Here is a 19,485-nt window from a genome sequence, read left to right as displayed (position 1 = left end):
CAGTTTTGGTCTCCTTATCTAAGGAAGGATATACTTGCCTTAGAGGTGGTGCCACGAAGGTTCACTAGATTGATTCCTGGGATGAGAGGGTTATCCTATGATGAGAGGTTGAGTAGAATGGGCCTATACTCTCTGGAGTTTAGAAGAATGAGAAGTGATCTCATTGAAACATATAAGATTCTGAGGGGGCTTGACAGGATGAATGCTGAGAGGTTGTTTCCCCTGGCTGGAGATTCTGGAACTAGAGGGCATAGTCGCAGGATAAGGGTTCAGCCACTGAAGACTGAGATGAGGAGGAATTTCTTCACCCATAGGGTTGTGAATCTTTGGAATTCTGTACCCCAGAGGGCTGTAGATGCTGAGTCGTTGAGTAAATTCAAGGCTGAGATAGATAGATTTTTGGACTCTAGGGGAATCGAGGGAGATGGGGATCGGGCAGGAAAGTGGAGTTGAGGTTGAAGATCAGCCGTGATCTGATTGAATGGCGGAGCAGGCTCGAGGGGCCATATAGCCTACTCCTGCTCCTATTTCTAATGTTCTTATGAGTTCAGTCTGCTCTGAGTAACTTTCCCTTCAAACCCACGTATAAGCTGAAAAATTCTGGACCCCATATTTTATGAAAGCACAATTTTAAGCTATCAATAATCGTCATTGCATTGGTCTAAAAAAATGCCAGCTGTGATTTACACACTAATTGGCTGTCAAAAATCTTTGAATCGTATAAGTTGCATCCTCAGGCTTGCAGATGATAAAAGCCCAAAGGAAGCTGTGCCCTATACATTGCAGTATATGGTACTTCATGGCTCGTTAAGGACCTTCTAACAGGAGGATTCACGGACATTTTTGCCCACAATGTTTTCCAACTTGGGATTTAATTTTTCAGAAAGATTAAAATCCAGAATTAAAAAAATTAGAAGAGAGATGATTGTAGAGCTATAAGAAATGCATGATGGGAAAGTCTAGCTGGTTGAAGGGAGGGGTAAGTTATGAGCATATACTGGCAGTGGGAATCTCCCTGCCAGCAGTCCATACTGGAATCGTCCAGTCGTGCTGACTGCGATTTTCACTATGTGCAAACTTCCTCACTGCCGGTCGCATTCAGAAATCTACCCCAGAATTTCGAAACGGCAGCAACTTTGAAATATTATCGAGGGATCACGTGAACAAAATAGATTTCCCCCCTTCCCCACCCTGTTGTCTCCCCTTCTCTTCTGAAAGTGCTGATTCTTGCTGGGATATGATTCCCTAGTCTGTAAAAGCCCTTTGTTACCTTGCTCAAGAGGCCATTCTTATTGTGTGAGCCTAGTTAATGAGTGTTGGCAGACCATTCAACATGGAGGAGCCGAGGCTGATCCTGATCCTGATCCTGATCCTGTTCCTTTCCAAAGCCCACACACATTCATATTATTCCAGCGGGGATAGCAATCAGGAGCATTTTTTCTCCCTCCTCCCTCCCCTATTCCATGGACTCTGGGGCCAACAGTAGCCCCCACTGCTGCCCAGACTGAAATCAGATGAGTCTGTATTTTGATTGGATTTGGAATGATGGGTGGAGTGGTGACAGAATGATGTGACACGGGGTTTGGTTTGTCAGACATTCCCATCAAGAGCAGACACTGAGCAGAAGCTGAGTTTCTTCCTCAGGGAGGCAGGAAAAAAAAATCAAAGACCTCACTGCACCTCCACGCCAGTCACCAAACAGCAATGCCAGAGATCTGGCAGCAGGCTACGCCTCTTCCTTTCTTTACCAGGGATAGCATGTGATAGAGAGATACTTAAAGAGAAGGGAGTGGAGGGGAAATATAAAATAACTTTCTCACAAGAAAAATTCAGAAAATTAGAATCTTAAAGTGGACCATTGGCCTTTATCTAATAGTGTCTGGCTCCTGAATACAGAACAGGGACTGAATCTTACTGCCAGTGCAAACGATCAATGTGAAGCCTTCAATTCACAGGAGATATAGAATTTTTATATACCTTTCTGGAATATAACCCCAATTAGAGAAATTAAATAGCTTAAAGTATCATCTGTCTGTCAAAACTCTGCTCAACAAAAGACATTCCTCTCACTGCCAAAGTTCAGTACAATAAATGGTATTACATACTGCCACGCAACCCGGCAGGACTTTTGTTGCAAGCCTATTTACATTCCATACAGTAACATTCAGAAAATAACACAATAAAATGTACTTCAAATAAGGACAGTGGACAGTAATCATCATTCTCTGACAAATTGATCCGCTGTCCAAAGATATATTTAACACTAGGATGATAAGTATATATCCACGGGGCTGGCAGCTTTCTTGAAACAATATTATTTAAATTTTTTTGTGTAAAGTTTCTTTTTGTTGCTGTTGTGCTGGTGTCTAGATGCATGGTTCAAATATTTGGTCTGTGTAATTAGGGTAAGGTTTAAGGTGCCCGTTACAATAGTTGCGTGGGTTGAATCAATTTCCTGTTCTTGATATGGGGCTAAACTACAGGAACCGATTTAACAGCACACCATTGAAGAGCCTTTTTGTTAATGATGGAAAAATAAATTTATTTCACCTCATGTATTGCATAAACTAAAAAAAACTGCACAAAAATGCAGAGCAGGGAGATGGACAGCCTAAGGGGAAAACAATGAAAGATTCTCGGTTCGAGACCAGGCTATAATTCTGCATTTTATAAGACAGCTGGGAAACTATAGTTATTACAATTATTATTTCACAATTGATTTTTAATAATTTTTAACTATTTGGAAATGTTTTTGTTAGTTTATTTGCATTATAATTTCAAAAGTAATTTTGAGAATAAAATACTGTACATTGGGTAGCTTTTCATAATGATCTCATGGCTGAGATTTTCGTGATGGATTAATTTCTATAGCAAAGGAACAGAGATAAAAAAGCAAAAGTAAGATGTCCTGATTTGCAGTTGTGTCTGTGGGTTTCAGGACCTGGCCCCTAGCCCAGTGAGAGATTATATTGTGGTAACAATCTGAAGGTTAATGGTTGCCGTACATACTAATATACAAGGTTACCTCCCAAATTCCACCCACTAATAAATGATCCTCATATAAGACGAGGATTTTTATCACAGCACTTTTCTCCCCCATTATTCTCACCCTCATAGCTGCTGCCCCAGGATATATTTTCCCTTTGTTCTTTCTCATTTCAATCAGCACATTCCTATTAGCTCCTCCAGCAGTGGAATATTTTAATGGCAAATTAGATCATCTCTCCTTGCATCTATCCCTGCTGGGCAGTCTCTGGCGGCAGGTCGGGAGCTGGGAGGTACTGGCATGGTTAGTGCTGCTGCTGAGCTCATCGTTGGAGGAATTGCTTCACGGGGAGGAGGATATGTTTCTTGTAAGAGGCAACCCTCCTCCTACTTTTAGCCCCAAACAAGAACATAAACATCCAATCTTATTCTTGAGTGTATAGAAGTATTTAAACAACAAAACTTTACACAAGAAGTTAAAGGCGGTCAGGACAGGAGCCGGCAGCCAAGTGGATTCAAATGACAAAAAAAGGGAAAGTTTTACAACTGAAGTTGGAGTATAGAATGCATTCGAAACTTTACGAGATCACCTCCATTAGGATTCGATACTTGAGTATTTTGTAATTCTCTTTTTCCTGTTCTACCTCTTACATATCTCAGGTAACAGTGACATTACTGTTTGCACCTGCACTGCCTTGTAAGGTGATTCATGTTAATAAATATTCTTCATACATAAATATATGCATATATATATATTTATATATTTCCCAGAAATTTAGAATCTCTATTTTTGGAACTGTACTAATTATAAAGTCAAATCATTATCTTATTATTCTAAAAGAACCATTGGCTTATTTACAATAAGGAGGATGCATAGCCTCAGGCAAACATTTTCACACAAAATATCATGTGTTAATTATTAAAGGTCCCATTGCTGTTTACAGGGTCCTGCAAACCCATTTTAGGAGTTTTCCCAGTTTTTTCCTGCTGTTTCAGACATGCTGAGGATAATGATGATATTTTACAAGCTGCTGGGCAGCTCAGGAGGACTGACAACCCCTCACTGTATGTGGACCCCCATGGACAACACACCCCCACCCAGCACAGAGAAATCAAAGTGGGCTCAAGGCCTTTTCTTTTGTCCCCCTTTGACAGACACATTTGGCTAGTGCACATTACCACTGTACCCACAGGTAGTACTATCGGATATTTTAAGGCTTGCACTTTTTGCAAATGCTCATCTGAGGGCAGTATTGCACTGGGGATGGGGGCTGGAGGAGCTATTAATTTAGGCTTTGCAGCATTGACCACCCTCTGCAAAAACAAAACATGCACAGCTATATTCTGCAGCCAAATCTTCAGTGTTTTATCATCTCCCCAATTTTGGAAACATGCACTAAGATCCACGTTATGAAAAACTCATGAAAAGTTCAAATTTATTGACTGATTAACAGCTGATCAGACAAAAATTATGAACCAGCGCAAATCGATAAACGTGCATCACGAGTCTAGCTCTCGTTGTTTGTTTGCCTCACACCTTCCTTCCCCTGCCCTGACCTGCGCATCCGGAGGCTTGGATGTAACGGATCAGGATGATCTGCAAATCGAAATCGATCCTGATCTCTCAGTCTTAATGGAAACACTTGGGAAGTAAACGGAAACTAAGACTCCAGACAAGTCAGCCTGTGCATGTTGTGGGTGCGCACGCTGATTCATACCATCTCAGTACTGCCAGCAACACAGCACACTTGCAAAATGGCTGCACGTTTACTGATTCAGAAAGGTGAAGGCGAGGCTCTGTCTGTAATCTTTCTGTTTTATTGGACGCTTTTTGACTGCTTATTGCATTTTGCATCACATTCCACTTTAGAATATTTGCCAGAGCCAATCATGTCCAGTGTGATTATGAGAGATCATCTCCGCAAAGTTCACTGACAGGTCAACCTGTCCAGGGTGGGGGGAAAGGGGGAGCATGTTATTGTTCTTTAGAAATAGGTCCTTTAAAAAAATTGCTTTTGATACTTGTGCCTTCTAAGCTTCAAATATATTGTCCTACAGCCTCTTTCTCCTCCCCGTATCCTTACTGTGTTGAAATAGCACCATCTGCTACTCTAACTCATTCTTCCCAGGACCTCAAAAAGCTGTGGAACTTTTCATCTCCCTCAGTCTTCCCTTCCTCCTACTATTTGCAAGCATTTAAAGCCCAACCTTTAAGACACCCAACCCCTTCTTCTTAATTTATCTTCTCTTCTCTCTTACTCTACCAGCGCATGCAGGATCTGGGAGACACCATTTTGCTTGTAATTTCTAGGGTAACTCAAAACAGACCTGCCAATTCGTGATGAGCTTAAACAGTAACTTCAGAACCAGAGTCAACGTTCCCTGAACTGGTGGATATTGAGGGCAGAGGATGAAGAGAACTCAAAGGATTAGCAGATCTGGCAGGTTCCTGAGAGTTGCAACTTGTCCAGTGTTGGCCGATGTTTGAGCATTCAGGAATATTGTAAACTGGATATCAGAAGTTTGTTTCTGAAAATAAAAGCTTGTCGTTGCCCCACTTCCTTTGTTTTTTTTTAAGAGGCATGAGTAATTATTAAGCTTTTAATGAATCTGCAGCAAACTAAAATCAGAACTCGAGTTGCAATCCCCCCAACTCCCCCCTCCCACCTCTGTCTGCTATAGGATTTGGCAATAGTTGGGTATTCTACGGATCCTGGAATGTGAAGGGAGACCTAGAAACTCGGAGAGTCAACCCTTACACTTTTCCGAGTAAAGTACGCAAAACCCATGCAAACCTGAATTAAAAAGGAGGGATGCAGGGTAAGCAAACAAGTTTGAAAAACTAATGAATAATCCTAATGGATTAAATCACGAAGACACATATGAGATAGGGTTTCACACAAAAAGCATGCACTCTGTTTTGCATTCCGCTGGTATCTTTTGTTTGCTGCTAACATTTGTTTTGAATGTCTTACACACCTTCCTCTGCCCCTCTCATCAATCCAGAGCCCCAGATGAAGGGCGATTGCACCCATCCTCATTCAATTTGCAGGTTTGAAAAAGCAGAATTACAAATGAAATGGAAATGATCTCACAAGAGTTAAAATAGTTAATTATTGATCTGGCAACTTTCTCCTCTTAACCACCCTACCCCCTCTCCCCCAAACGCACACAAAATCAAAGTGCTTTTGAACAGGACATGCTCTTTCCACAGAGCGTGAGCTTCAAGAGGATTCCATGCTGTGATAGGCCGTTCTGATGAGGCAAGAAGGTGCACAACAGAACTTCCAAGCTGGCAGGTGGATTTCTTATTTTTTTTCTTGTTTGTCGTTGCTTAGAGACCACCCCTCAGAGATATCAGTAGTATCGCAGGCATTCGGATGAACTTATGTGGCTGAACATGTTGTGTACTGGATAACCTTCATTCCCCCACACAATATTAATATATATTAACAGGTAACAGATGATAAAACTCATCAATAAAACCCAACATTTTCCAAAAGTCCTTTTAGGGTTTTGTTTCCTTTTCTTTTCCTCTCCTTATTTGTGTCAGAGACAGCTAAACCTGTTATGAGGACCCACATGGGCCATATTTTCTTTGCTATGCCCCCATTTTGATTTATTTTCCCACATGCTCCAAACCCCCACCCCCAATAAAGATTAGTTTAAAATTTTTTTTCAGGTTTTTTTTCCTTTCTCTTTTTTTTGAGTTTTTTTTGTCATCATTTTTTTTTAGAAGGCAAGAGCTCCTCACGTCTTAAGAGGCCCAGAGACATCCCCTGGCTCGCTTGGCAATATAAGAAGAATGTTGGGGCTAGCACCAGTCATCCTCATCAGTTTCACTGTAGGGTTCATGCATTCCTTTCCTTGTGCCAGGTCCTTTCGTTTTCGTCACCCCGAGATTGTGATAGTACCCATTGGGTACCCGCCGCCCATGCCGTGAGGGGGATACGGAGGATGATGTCGCCCGAGAAGTCCTGGGCGACCTTCCGGAACTTGTCGCTATGGCAGCCTCGAAGGTGAGAGTTTCCTCGCTTGGCACATCATAGTCAGGGCTGCAGTAATAGTCATCGTTGTGAGACCCCAGGTAAGGCTCGGAAACGTGGGAGCTGGGGGTGGACCAGTGGCTGCTGCTTTGGCGATTCAGTCGAGGGGACTCGTTGCGGGGGACGGTGCTCCTCTCCATTGTGGGGGACCTGCTGCTGCTCTGCCGCTCCCCCCGCTGGTGCTCCGGGGGCGGAGGGGAGTACCTGCGTGGCACGGGGGTTGGTATCCTGCCCTGCTGCTGTGACGTATTCATGGCCTTGCGGACCACAGGGGAGTAGGTGACATGCGGCCTAGGTGTGGAGGGTGTCTGAGGGAGTTGCCTGCGTCCGTGCCTTGGTGTGCTGGTGCCAGAAGTGGAAGGTACTGGACTCCCACTCACAGAACTACTGCCCTACATGAAAATTGAAACAAAGCAAATCAAAAAATAAAAAACCAGGAGAAACAACACAGACAGAAAAAACATCGAAGAAAGCAAAGAGATAACAAAAGGAAAAAGGGGGAAGCAACGATCACAGAACAAAAAGCCAAAAGAAAGTAAAAAGAGAAAGTGACGTCTGTAAGTCAAGGGGTTAAAAAAGAGCAGACATTGTCCTTTAGTTTACATGGGTTTAAAATCGTATTGTTAGGCCATACACATTAGACAGCTTGGAGTCTAAACTCAAGATAAAACGGGAAATACTGTGAATACTGGAAATCCAAAATCAAAGCAGAAAATGCTGGAACTGCAAATATGTCAATATCTGAAAGAAAAGATGGGTTAATGTTTCCGGGGGTTTGACCCAGGCCCAGGCTGGAGAAATCTGTTGTTGTCCCCTTCACCCTCTGGACTTGTATATGTCAGTCCCTTAAATGTGGTTTCTCCCGTCCTATCCATGAAGGATCCCGATCTCCTTGAAATATTAACCTATCGTCCCCTTTCTGATGCTCACTGACCTGTTGTGTATTTCCAGAATGTTTGTTCCTATTTCAGTCACGGCTATATCTGATACGTTTGGGAGGGGAGATTTTCCTGGGTAAGTGTCCGGGTGCAGCGAATATCAGAAAATTGGGCGTGTCAGATTGCAAGGAACCCACTCGATTCTTCTTTCATTTAAATTAGTGGAGAAAATTGTTCCGACCTGCATGAATTTCCGATATTGATTGTGCCCAGGTTGTCCAGTGTGTCCGGGCACATGCCTAGGAAAATCTCCCTATTAATTCTAGAAACCTTCTTTCTGTACTGACAAATCTCAAGAACCTCCTCTCTCTCTCACTAAGATTCTCTTGTTATAATACTGAGCCACAAACTTCATTTGATGTCAATTCAATAAAAACATAAGAATTTTTAGCTGCAGAAAAATTCTATTTGGCCCAACAAGCCATTCCTTTTTCATACATCAACACCAATCGACCCACTTTCTTATCAAATCACTTTTAGAAACATGTCTTGAACCCAATTATACTGTCCACTTCATCGTCTTTTGGTGGTAATTAATTCCACAGCTCTATTACCCATTGTGTGAAACAGACCTTGTTTCCTTTCTTTGTTCTAACTTTCTAGTTTTTAACCTTGTGTTCCCTCATATCTGAAACTTGCAGCACATTGAACAATGTTTTAAATTCATTCTCGGGACGTGGGCATCGCTGGCAATTAAAAACTCTGATGGTTCAGTGGTAAATGTACTGCCTAGTGTAACACTGAGCTGAATAGACCAGGTCCCAAGTTAAATTCCCATCTCTGCTGAGTTAGCTCATCTCAGGGCAGTGGTGGCTTCCGTGTTTGGGTTGAGGAGGGAGGGAAAATCTCTCTAGCAAAAGCAGAATGAATCTGGTAGCAGTGTATAAGATCCCCTCCCTAACCCAGGGACAACCTTACTACCACTTCGACTGAGATCAGCTAACTCAGTGCACACCAAGGATCAAACCTGAGGCCTTCTTTATAGATCAGCACCACAACACTCTTACCAACTGAGCCATCGGGAGAGCTTTTGGTTGGTCTTTAATGTGTGAAACCAGTCTACATTGAGAACAACAGGTAGGTGAGAATGATCACACTGCAGCAATCTCAGTGAGGAATGTCAGAAACCAAAAAAAAAGCAAAGCTCAGACACCTCAGGTGAGGTTACCCCTGTGTATCCATTATTTTTAAATAATTTACAATGCGGAGTTTATGGAGAAGGTTTTTTTTATTTTCGGTTCCTTTTTTATGTTTCACCCATCCTAAAGGCAAGCATCATGGCTGATTCCGGTGATCAGGATGCTCCATGCAGTTGCCATGTGGCATTGAAGGATTAACAAAAGTGAAGTAATCCCTCAATTACTGAGTGGCAATAGTCGATGGTGCATCATATAATATATAATAGACAAGATAACTGGTGCTTTGAATAAAATGGAAAGATATAGTGGATTGGCCTTTTCAGTTAATTAATCAAATTTTGACCTTAGACCCCTTTTACAGGATGATAATCCTTGTGTGGCACTCTTGCGACTTGTATCCTGCATACACAGGACCGAATAAATAAATGGGAATCTCAGAATAAGGTACAGTCAAACAAATATAACACTTCAGGATACAAAATTAGACACACGTGTAAACAGACATGATGATGTGAGACATAGACACAGTCTGAGTGCTGATGGAGCAATCTTGCTGGATGCAGTTTTAACTGTGTACTGGGTGAAGAATGGGAATTTTCACATAATCCTCACATCCTTTCTTAGTACATGAATATATTGAATTGTATTGGTGCCAATACACACAATAGACTGAAGTGTGTGCTTTAACCATTAAGTTGCTCTCTGCTTTTTTCAGTCTTTTCTCTCTCCTTTCCTGAAGGTGCTGACTCTTGCTGGGGTACAGCTTATCAGAGGCTAGATGGTGAGCCTAGGCAGGCTTATCGACACCACAGCTGAGGCAAATCCTGGCCTTGTGCAATGTCTACACACATGCAATTTTCAATAGGAGGTCTTTGGATAGTAGGGGTGCTGAGGTAGATGGTAGTCCCCCTGCTGCCACCCTTGCTTAGATCAGCTAATTGTGCACAGATGAGGGTTAAACCCAGTAATTGCTCTGTTTTACCAAGTCTTTCTCTGTACCCCTTGTATGCTAAGATACTGCTTCAGAAATAGCACCAAGCTATCGGAGGTGCAGTGACACAGCATGAAGATGCTTTGCTGGCTTGCACAGTTTTTTAGAAATTGTACATTAATGGCTTCAATTTCCTGCACTCTCTCTAATGTTGCCCGTGCTGTTAGGTGGAGGGAGGGTAAAATACAGCCTGCTTTCACGAATGGAGGTGAAGACACACATTGAAGTGTATAAGATAATAAACAATATAGAAAAGGTAAACCTCAAACTTCAAATTAAACTGTGTGAGTAGAAGAAGTGGGCACAGGTTCAAAAGGAGAAACGGAACCTGGTATCTGGAAGTTTTTCACATAAAGAGTGGAATGGACGTCTGGGCAGAGTAGTGGAGGCAAAAACCCTGGTATTGTTTTAAAAATAGTTAGCTGGTATGATGGGGAACTGTAGGTTTGTTCTGAATGGATGTGCCAAGATGGCCTAAATGGCCTTCCTCACCTGCATCTATGTTGCAACCTCCTACTGGGTAGGCCCGAGAGTACCATCACCAGAAGAGCCTCAGATTAGGTCCTAGGCAAGGGACAGTGTTGAGAAGGAGCAAAAAAATTAAATGAAAAATTGGGGTTGAGGGGAGAGAGGGAACTTCCATTAAACAGGATTCCACTATTGAATGAAGTTATATCAAGCCACAATTCTCCCATCTCTGCTGTGCTGTTAGGACAAGGCACCAAGTGGAGGCCAAGCTCCTGCCCAAGAGAGATCTCCAAAACCTCTTGTGCACCTACTATTGGCCAGTTACAGGGCAGCATTGGCTCAATAGTGCGCTCTGGCTGCTTGGCCGTGGAATGGTTTGTCAGGCGATTTAAAGCAAGGGAAAAAATAAAATGCACAATGAGATTTCTTTAATTTTGAGTTGTAAGTGCTGGGTATCAAAATATGTATCTTGTGTCTGCATCAAGCACTCCCAGGTCAGGTACAGCAGAGGGCCAGAAGCATGGACTGTACTCATATGCATCAGATTAGTACTAGGAGAGACAAAATACCTGTAACCTCCAACACTAGCAGCTTCTTTGCCCAGCTGGGCAGGTGCAAAGGCATTCAGCTCAAGACATACGCAACAGCATAAAACAGACATCTAGCCCGCACCATGTGAATCAGCTCCAACCCGGTGATGATGATGATAGCACATAAACTTTTGCTGTATCTGCATTGAAACTGAGTAGCAATTGAGTCCAACCCAATCTAAATGGACAACACTGCTGGAAGGATATCCACTAGAGGTCCTGGTTGATACGAGTGCATCAGTAGATGTGATGGCCAAAAGCATTAATGAGCTACTGCCCACTAAACCACCTCTCAAACAGTTCAAGCTTATACATATGTCTACAGGTTCTTTCAATTTCTACCAGTTTTTGAAAACTTTCAGTCTCATAACATATGCCCTTTATGTAGTGGCACAGGACAATAACAGTTTTCTTAGCTACAACACTGTAACTGCTCTCAATCTTATCAAGATGGTCTGCAATGCATTCATTCCCAGACAATTCAACCCTCAAATAAATATCCTTCTGTTTCCAAAGAATTGGTAAACTGAAGAACTACCAAATGAAGTTGCAGATTGATAAAACAGTGCATCCCTCTGTGGAGTTCACAGATGCATTCTTTTCGCTCTGTGTAAGTTGGTTGTAAAAGAACTGATACTATTGAAGAAACTCAACATCATCGAGAAAGTAACTGACACTCTGTGTCTCAGCTATTGTAGCACCAAAGCCCCAACTGATTTGTGCTCTCGACAAGGAGCTTTCAAAAGGGAATTGGATAAATACTTGAAGGAGAAAAATTTGCAGGGATATCGGAGAAGGGCAAGGGAATGGGTCTAATTGGATAGCTCTTTCAAAGAGCCGGCATAGGCACGATGGGCTGAATGGCCATCTACGATTCTATTATTCTATGACAGATGCTGCATGACCTGCGTAATGACTCCAGCATTTTGGGGTTTTGTTTCAGATTTTTAGCATCTGCAGTATTTTAAATTTTGTTTGGATCTTACTTAAAGTTGGGTTAAAAGACCTCACGTTAGATAACAATTAAGAAGCGATGAATGAGCACCATACGGCCACTGTCACTAAGAATATTTAAAACCCCTTCCCCTAGTTTGGACATGGATAGGTGCAGTGAGATAGTAAAGGGTGCAAGCCCAAAAACTCTGTGCAGTTTCCTTATTAAAGTTTGACTATAAAATATTTCCATATGAGACATTGCACGTGATGGCATAAGCCAGCTGTTTGAAACCTGATTCCAAATTGCCTGTTGTGACTCAGTGGGCCATTCACACCAGGAAGCTCTCAAGATTCGATTTATGGTCTATGCCATGTTAGCTGATCTCAGCCAGGGTGCTGGTAAGAGTGTGCTACAATTTACCTCAGTCTCTACTGGGCTAAAGAAGGAAAAAATTAGTCAGGGCTTTTGTTTCTGATCACAGTCCAGTGACTTCTGCTGGAAAATCTAGTACGTGTGAACAGCTGGTGAGGAGAGGATGAAGCTCAGCCTTGATATCCACCATAGTTGAATAGCCTCCTTACATTTTCTGTCTGTGCTCAAAAATGATAAAGTTGCTGCCTTAGTGAGGTGCTAGAGTGGCAGATGGGATCTTAGGAACAAGAGTCAGCACCGAAAGGGGAGAGGATGGGGAAGGAAATCTATTTCTTCTGACAAGCTGAAATCCTGTGATTTTATCCCCAGTGCACTGGTCTGTATGGGGTAAATGGCAACTGCACCCAACTAGCTGACTTGCTGTCAAACTGCTGTCAATGGCACTGAGTCAGCTGCTGGGCGCTCCATGAGAATGGGCAGGAATGAATTCCCACTGAGAATACTCCCCCCTTCTCCAGATTCACTGGGGTGGAGGTGAGATTGAATTTGCGCCCACCACTCCATGCATTGGCACCCTAATGTAATGCATCACCTACACCTTTACTCATACTTAAATACTGTAACTACTTTGAGAATTTTTTTTAGCACAGATTGTTGATTAGCGTTAAGACCAATGACTAAAATCTTTCAAGGGTACAAATTAGTTAGCCATGTTATTTAATATGCTCATATCCAATTCTCGTTTCCGCTCTTTTAATGGTGCTGGTGACCTGTTTAACATCTCCACCAAAATACTGGAGGGAATAGCTGGATATGAGCACATTTAGCACCCGTCCGATAACATCGCTGACAGTAATTTCTACCCTTTGTTGATATTAATTGTGGCACAGAGTTCCCTGATAGATGTATGAAAATGAAACAATGAATTATTGGGCTCCTGCTGGCTTCCGAGAAACTCCTACCTCCCTGGGCTGACCGGTCGTTCATTTTTAGCTCATGCATTGTGAAAAGAGAAGCTTGAATTTATATAGTGCTTTTACACAACTGTCAGAAACATCTCAAAGCACTTGGCATACAATGAATTACTATGAAGTGCAGTAACTGTGATGTGAGGCTGAAAGAAACATTAATATTACAGTAATAAAACTACTTAAACATCAGAAGTAGCTGTTAATTTTCTCATCTGAAGTAAGATTCTTGTTTTGGCTTAAAAGTGTTATTGTATATTAATTCTAAAGTATCAAATTAAACACATAAAAAACACAATTTTACATTAAAAATATTTAAACAATTTACATGTGCTGTTTCTATTGTCCATTTTCCTCCTAATCTCTTCCTCCCTATTCTCTGTCATTTAAAAAAAAATGAATACTCTTTTCCTAAATAATTCACGCTCTTCTACCAATTCCAACCTTTTTTCCCAACTTCCATATCTTTCACTATTTTTCCTTTTTCTTTGTCCATTTTGGAGCTGGGTACAAAGTACAAAAACCTCCCTGATTGGCTACAAACCAACTCCAAAGGCTGAATTTTAAGCCAATCAGTTGGCAAAGACCTGAAGATTGAGAGGGTTGGGTCATAGATACTATCCTGTCAATCTCTGATGAATTTTTCTGAATCAAAATGAGGGAGAGGGCTGCAGATGAACACAATTGTTGGAGGCCCATGCAGAACAATAGCAACCAGATGGGTAGCCTTGTAGAACTTGAAGGGTTTAAAAAGTTTTGAAATAAAATCCAAATAATCATTCCATCATGCTTAGATGAACTCTTTTCTTCTCCTTATGGGGCACTTTTATTGAGTAAGGTTGTGGGGGGGGGGGGAAGTGTAGCTTCAGGGACCACTTGCTACAAAGTGCAAGAGTTGTGTGAAGCATCTGTTATCCAATACATGTAACCTGTATGCTCTAATGGCTTTTCAGAAAAGCAGAAGGCAGGAGGGAGACATCATTCACAATATAACTTATTGGACCTTAGTGCAATGGGTAATGAATAACCATAAATTGCAGCCATTTCAGTGCAATCCTTAGAGCCGAATGAACTCAAAACAGCCACCTTCTTAACAAGAAGTGTGCAAAAGAATTGCCTGAAACATGCTCTTGAAGGTCTCAGCTTCCCATTCAGTTCTTTAGACCAACTCCTACTTAAAGTGACTTGCTTCTTCCAGTTAGCTCCCAGAGAGGGTTCTTCACCACTACTTGTGCCTCCTCTAGAATAGACCCTGGAAAATGTTCTTTGTGTTACCATCCATCCATCCATCCATCCTGCTCCACAATTGGCTAGCAGGAGCTATGATTCAAGTTGGTGGAGGGGAGTTGGAGGGAGAAAAGAGAGGATGGACAGGATCAATCTCTGCTTTTTCCTCCTGGAGATGGAAGACCACTGCTCTGTGTAGGGCTACATTTTCTTAGCCTAGATGATGAGTGTCAGCAGGTTATTTGGCCATGAGAACAACAGAACTGAGCCTCACCACGTCCTCATCTGATGTCCACATGTGCAGTGATCAGATTCCAACAGATAGTGATCAGGAGCGGGAACCTGGGCTGATTTTCTCTATAGACCAATGGACTGGGGCCATGTAATGTCCCTACTCTCAACCTGACTGAGATTAGCTAACTCATCACAGACCAGTGATCAAACATGGGAACTTCCTGAGAAATCTTCATGTGACATGCACTGACACTCGATGGAAGGACGCTTATTGGAATAGTCTTACTCTTAAATCTTTTCTGTTTCGGGAAATTTCTATCATTTCACTGTCCACTGTTCCTCACTGGACTTCACTAGCTAGTTTTAATGACAAGTGCGGCATGACTGCATGTTATCTACTTATCACCTTAAAATCATCACGAGTCAGTCACGAGTTTCAAAATGCTAGCTGCTCAATTGCACCAGAAATTGGTTCAGATAGCAACTGCACCTGTTTAAATACCAGTCCCACTAATTGATAAGTGAGGAAAAAAATCAATAATTTTGAAACCCTCTGGTTTAATAATCATTTAGAGCTTACTATTTCCTTCCCCCCAAAAAATGCATTTAACAATGAATAGAATGGTAGTATACACCAAATTTACTTAAAAGTCCCTGGTGCTTCATTAAACATCACATTGTGCATAATGAAACAATATAGGGCTGAAGTTTGTTGGTACTTCAATTTTTTTGAGAAAAGAGTTGGGGAGAGGATCACCTCCTGCTGTCTACCTTACTGAAAGAACATCCACTAATGAGATAACTTCAGTAGGTGGGACTGGGGTGCTAATCGCGGTAGGTTTGGCTAGTGTTATTAATTATAGTAGGTGGTGCTAAGGTTATCAATCAAAGTAAGTGGAGCTGGGGTTATTAATTACAATGGGTGGAAGTGGGGTTATTTATTCTATTGGATGAGGTTGGGGACGTAATTACAGTAGATGGGGTTCGGAATTCAATGACAATAGTTGGGGATGTAACTACAGTAGTGGGGGTTGTAATTACAGTAGATGGGGTTGGGGTTGTAATTACAGTAGATGGGGTTGGGAATGTAACTACAGTGGTGGGGGTTGTAATTACAGTAGATGGAGTTGGGGTTGTAATTACAGTAGATGGGGTTGGGGTTGTAATTACAGTAGATGGGGTGGGGTTGTAATTACAGTAGATGGGGTTGGGAATGTAATTACAATAGTTGGGGATGCAACTCCAGTAGTGGGGTTGTAATTACAGTAGATGGGGTTGGGGTTGTAATTACAGCAGATGGGGTTGGAGAATGTAATTACAGTAGATGGGGATGGGGTTGTAATTACAGTAGACTGGGTTGGGGTTGTAATTACAGCAGGTGGGGTTGGAGGTTGTAATTACAGTGGATGGGGTTGGGATTGTAATTTCAGTAGATGGGGATAGGTTTGTAATTACAGTAGATGGGGCTGGGGATGTAATTACAGTAGATGGGGTTGGAGGTTGTAATTACAGTGGATGGGGTTGGGATTGTAATTTCAGTAGATGGGGATAGGTTTGTAATTACAGTGGATGGGGCTGGGGATGTAATTACAGTAGATGGGGTTGGAGGTTGTAATTACAGTAGATGGGGTTGGGGTGTAATTACAGTAGATGGGGATGGGGTTTATAATTACAGTAGACAGGGTAGGGGTTGTAATTACAGTAGATGGGGTTGGAGGTTGTAATTACAGTAGACGGGGTTGGGAATGTAACTACAGTAGTGGGGGTTGTAATTACAGTACATGGGGTGGGGGTTGTAATTACAGGAGATGAGGTTCGGGTTCTAATTACAGCAGATGGGGTCGGAGGTTGTAATTACAATAGATGGGGTCGGAAGTTGTAATTACAATAGATGGGGTCGGGGTGTAATTACAGTAGATGGGGATGGGTTTGTAATTACAGTGGATGGGGTTGGGGTTTGTAATTTCAGTAGATGGGGATGGCTTTGTAATTACAGTGGATGGGGCTGGGGTGTAATTACAGTAGATGGGGTTGGGTTTGTAATTACAGTAGATTGGGCTGGGAATGTAATTACAGTAGATGGGGTTGGGGTTGTAATTACAGTGAATGGGGATGGGTTTGTAATTACAGTAGATGGGGTTGGGGATGTAATTACAGTAGATGGGGTTGGGAATGTAATTACAGTAGATGGGGTTGGGAATGTAATTACAGTAGATGGTGTTGGGAATGTAATTACAATAGTTGGGGATGTAACTACAGCAGTGGGGGTTGGAAGTTGTTATTACAGTAGATGGGGTTGTAATTACAGTAGACAGGGTTTGGAATGTAATTACAATAGTTGTGGATGTAACTACAGTAGTGGGGGTTGTAATTACAGTAGATGGGGATGAGTTTGTAATTACAGTGGATGGGGTTGGGGTTTGTAATTACAGTAGATGGGGTTGGGATTGTAATCACAGTAGATGGGGTTGGGATTATAATCACAGTAGATGGGGATGGGTTTGTAATTACAGTAGATGGGGCTGGGGTTTGTAATTACAGTAGATGGGCTTGGGATTGTAATTTCAGTCGGCTTTATAATTGCAGTGGAAGGGATTGGGGTGTAAATACAGTAGATGGGGTTGGGTTTGTAATTACAGTGGATGGGGCTGGGAATGTAATTACAGTAGATGGGGTTGGGGTTGAAATTACAATAGTTGGGGATGTAACTACAGCAGTGCGGGTTGGAAGTTGTAATTACAGTAGATGGGGTTGGTGTTGTAATTACAGTAGATGGGGTTGGGAATATAATTACAATAGTTGGGGATGTAACTACAATAGTGGGGGTTGTAATTACAGTAGATGGGATTGGGGTTGTAATTACAGCAGATGGGGTTGGAGGTTGTAATTACAGTAGATGGGGATGGGTTTGTAATTACAGTGGATGGGGCTGGGGATGTAATTACAATAGATGGGGTTGGGGATGAAATTACAGTAGATAGGGATGGGTTTGTAATTACAGTGGATGGGGTTGGGGTTTGTAATTCCAGTAGATGGGGTTGGGATTGTAATTCCAGTAGATGGGGATGGGTTTGTAATTACTGTAGATGGGGGTTGGAGGTTGTAATTACAGTAGATCGGGTTGGGGTTGTAATTACAGTAGATGGGGTTGGGATTGTAATTCCAGTAGATGGGGATGGGTTTGTAATTACTGTAGATGGGGCTGGGGATGTAATTACAGTAGATGGGGTTGGAGGTTGTAATTACAGTAGATGGGGTTGGGTTTGTAATTACAGTGGATGGGGCTGGGAATGTAATTACAGTAGATGGGGTTGGGGTTGAAATTACAATAGTTGGGAATGTAACTACAGCAGTGGGGGTTGGAAGTTGTAATTACAGTAGATGGGGTTGGTGTTGTAATTACAGTAGACAGGGTTGGGAATATAATTACAATAGTTGGGGATGTAACTACAGTAGTGGGGGTTGTAATTACAGTAGATGGGGTTGGGGTTGTAATTACAGCAGATGGGGTTGGAGGTTGTAATTACAGTAGATGGGGTTGGGGTTGTAATTACAGTAGATGGGGTTGGGGTGTAATTACAGTAGATGGGGATGGGTATGTAATTACAGTGGATGGGGCTGGGGTTTGTAATTACAGTAGATGGGGTTGGGATTGTAATTCCAGTAGATGGGGATGGGTTTGTAATTACTGTAGATGGGGGTTGGAGTTTGTAATTACAGTAGATGGGGTTGGGGTTGTAATTACAGTAGATGGGGTTGGAATTGTAATTCCAGTAGATGGGGATGGGTTTGTAATTACTGTAGATGGGGCTGGGGATGTAATTACAGTAGATGGGGTTGGAGGTTGTAATTACAGTAGATGGGGTTGGAGTGTAATTACAGTAGATGGGGATGGGTTTGTAATTATAATGGTTGGGGTTGTAATTACAGTAGATGGGGTTGGGGTTGTAATTACAGTGGATGGGGTTGGGATTGTAATTTCAGTAGATGGGGATGGGTTTGTAATTACAGTGGATGGGGATGGGGTTGTAATTACAGTAGATGGGGTTGGGATTGTAATTACAGTAGATGGGGCTGGGGATGTAATTACAGTTGATGCTGGAATGTTTAATTACAATAGTTGGGGCTTTGGTTATTAATTTTGTCATCACTTTCCAGAAGTGTTGTTTTTAAATTGTCCAGCAGGTATCTTGAGCAGTCCTCTGTGACTAGCCAATTCCTATGTCACCTAAGTCACATGTAGGATATCTGACTGTCTATCATTCCTTCTACATCCAAGGTCTGTGAACCCTGCAGACCCACCTGTCTATGGGGGACACACTCGCGGCCTGCACTGGGAGATCGGGACCATCGCCTGTCCCTCGATCGAGGTCTGCTGTACTCATGCCGTTCCTGGGAGTAGCGCTCCTTGTCGGATGACGTGTGATGGTGGTGATGGTGATGTTTCCTGTCCTTGGGTCTTCCTCGTTCTCGATCCTTCTCCTTTGGGGGGAGGTCGCCTGACTGTGTTGTGGTACTGAGGTCTGTTCCAAGCCCTATATCAATAAAAGCTGATCATTTAGGCAAAGAAAAAGAAATCGTAAAATGTTT

At 42.3% G+C, this 19,485-nt stretch overlaps 1 protein-coding gene across 1 annotated transcript in view; it reads right to left on the bottom strand.

The window, feature by feature from the left end:
* Window positions 1-6,670: 6,670 nt before the first annotated feature.
* The window catches only part of LOC137304234 (voltage-dependent P/Q-type calcium channel subunit alpha-1A-like), a 503,508-nt gene continuing 490,693 nt past the window's right edge, over window positions 6,671-19,485 (bottom strand). The window contains 2 exon segments of the mRNA XM_067972791.1: window positions 6,671-7,423; window positions 19,198-19,430. Of these exon segments, the coding sequence (XP_067828892.1) occupies window positions 6,800-7,423; window positions 19,198-19,430 (857 nt within the window). The 3' untranslated portion in view covers window positions 6,671-6,799.

The sequence above is a fragment of the Heptranchias perlo genome, chromosome 37 (assembly GCF_035084215.1).
Source record: "Heptranchias perlo isolate sHepPer1 chromosome 37, sHepPer1.hap1, whole genome shotgun sequence".
Lineage (NCBI taxonomy): Eukaryota > Metazoa > Chordata > Chondrichthyes > Hexanchiformes > Hexanchidae > Heptranchias > Heptranchias perlo.
The sequence above is the reverse complement of the archived record's forward strand: the minus strand, read 5'-3'. Positions and strand labels throughout refer to the sequence as shown.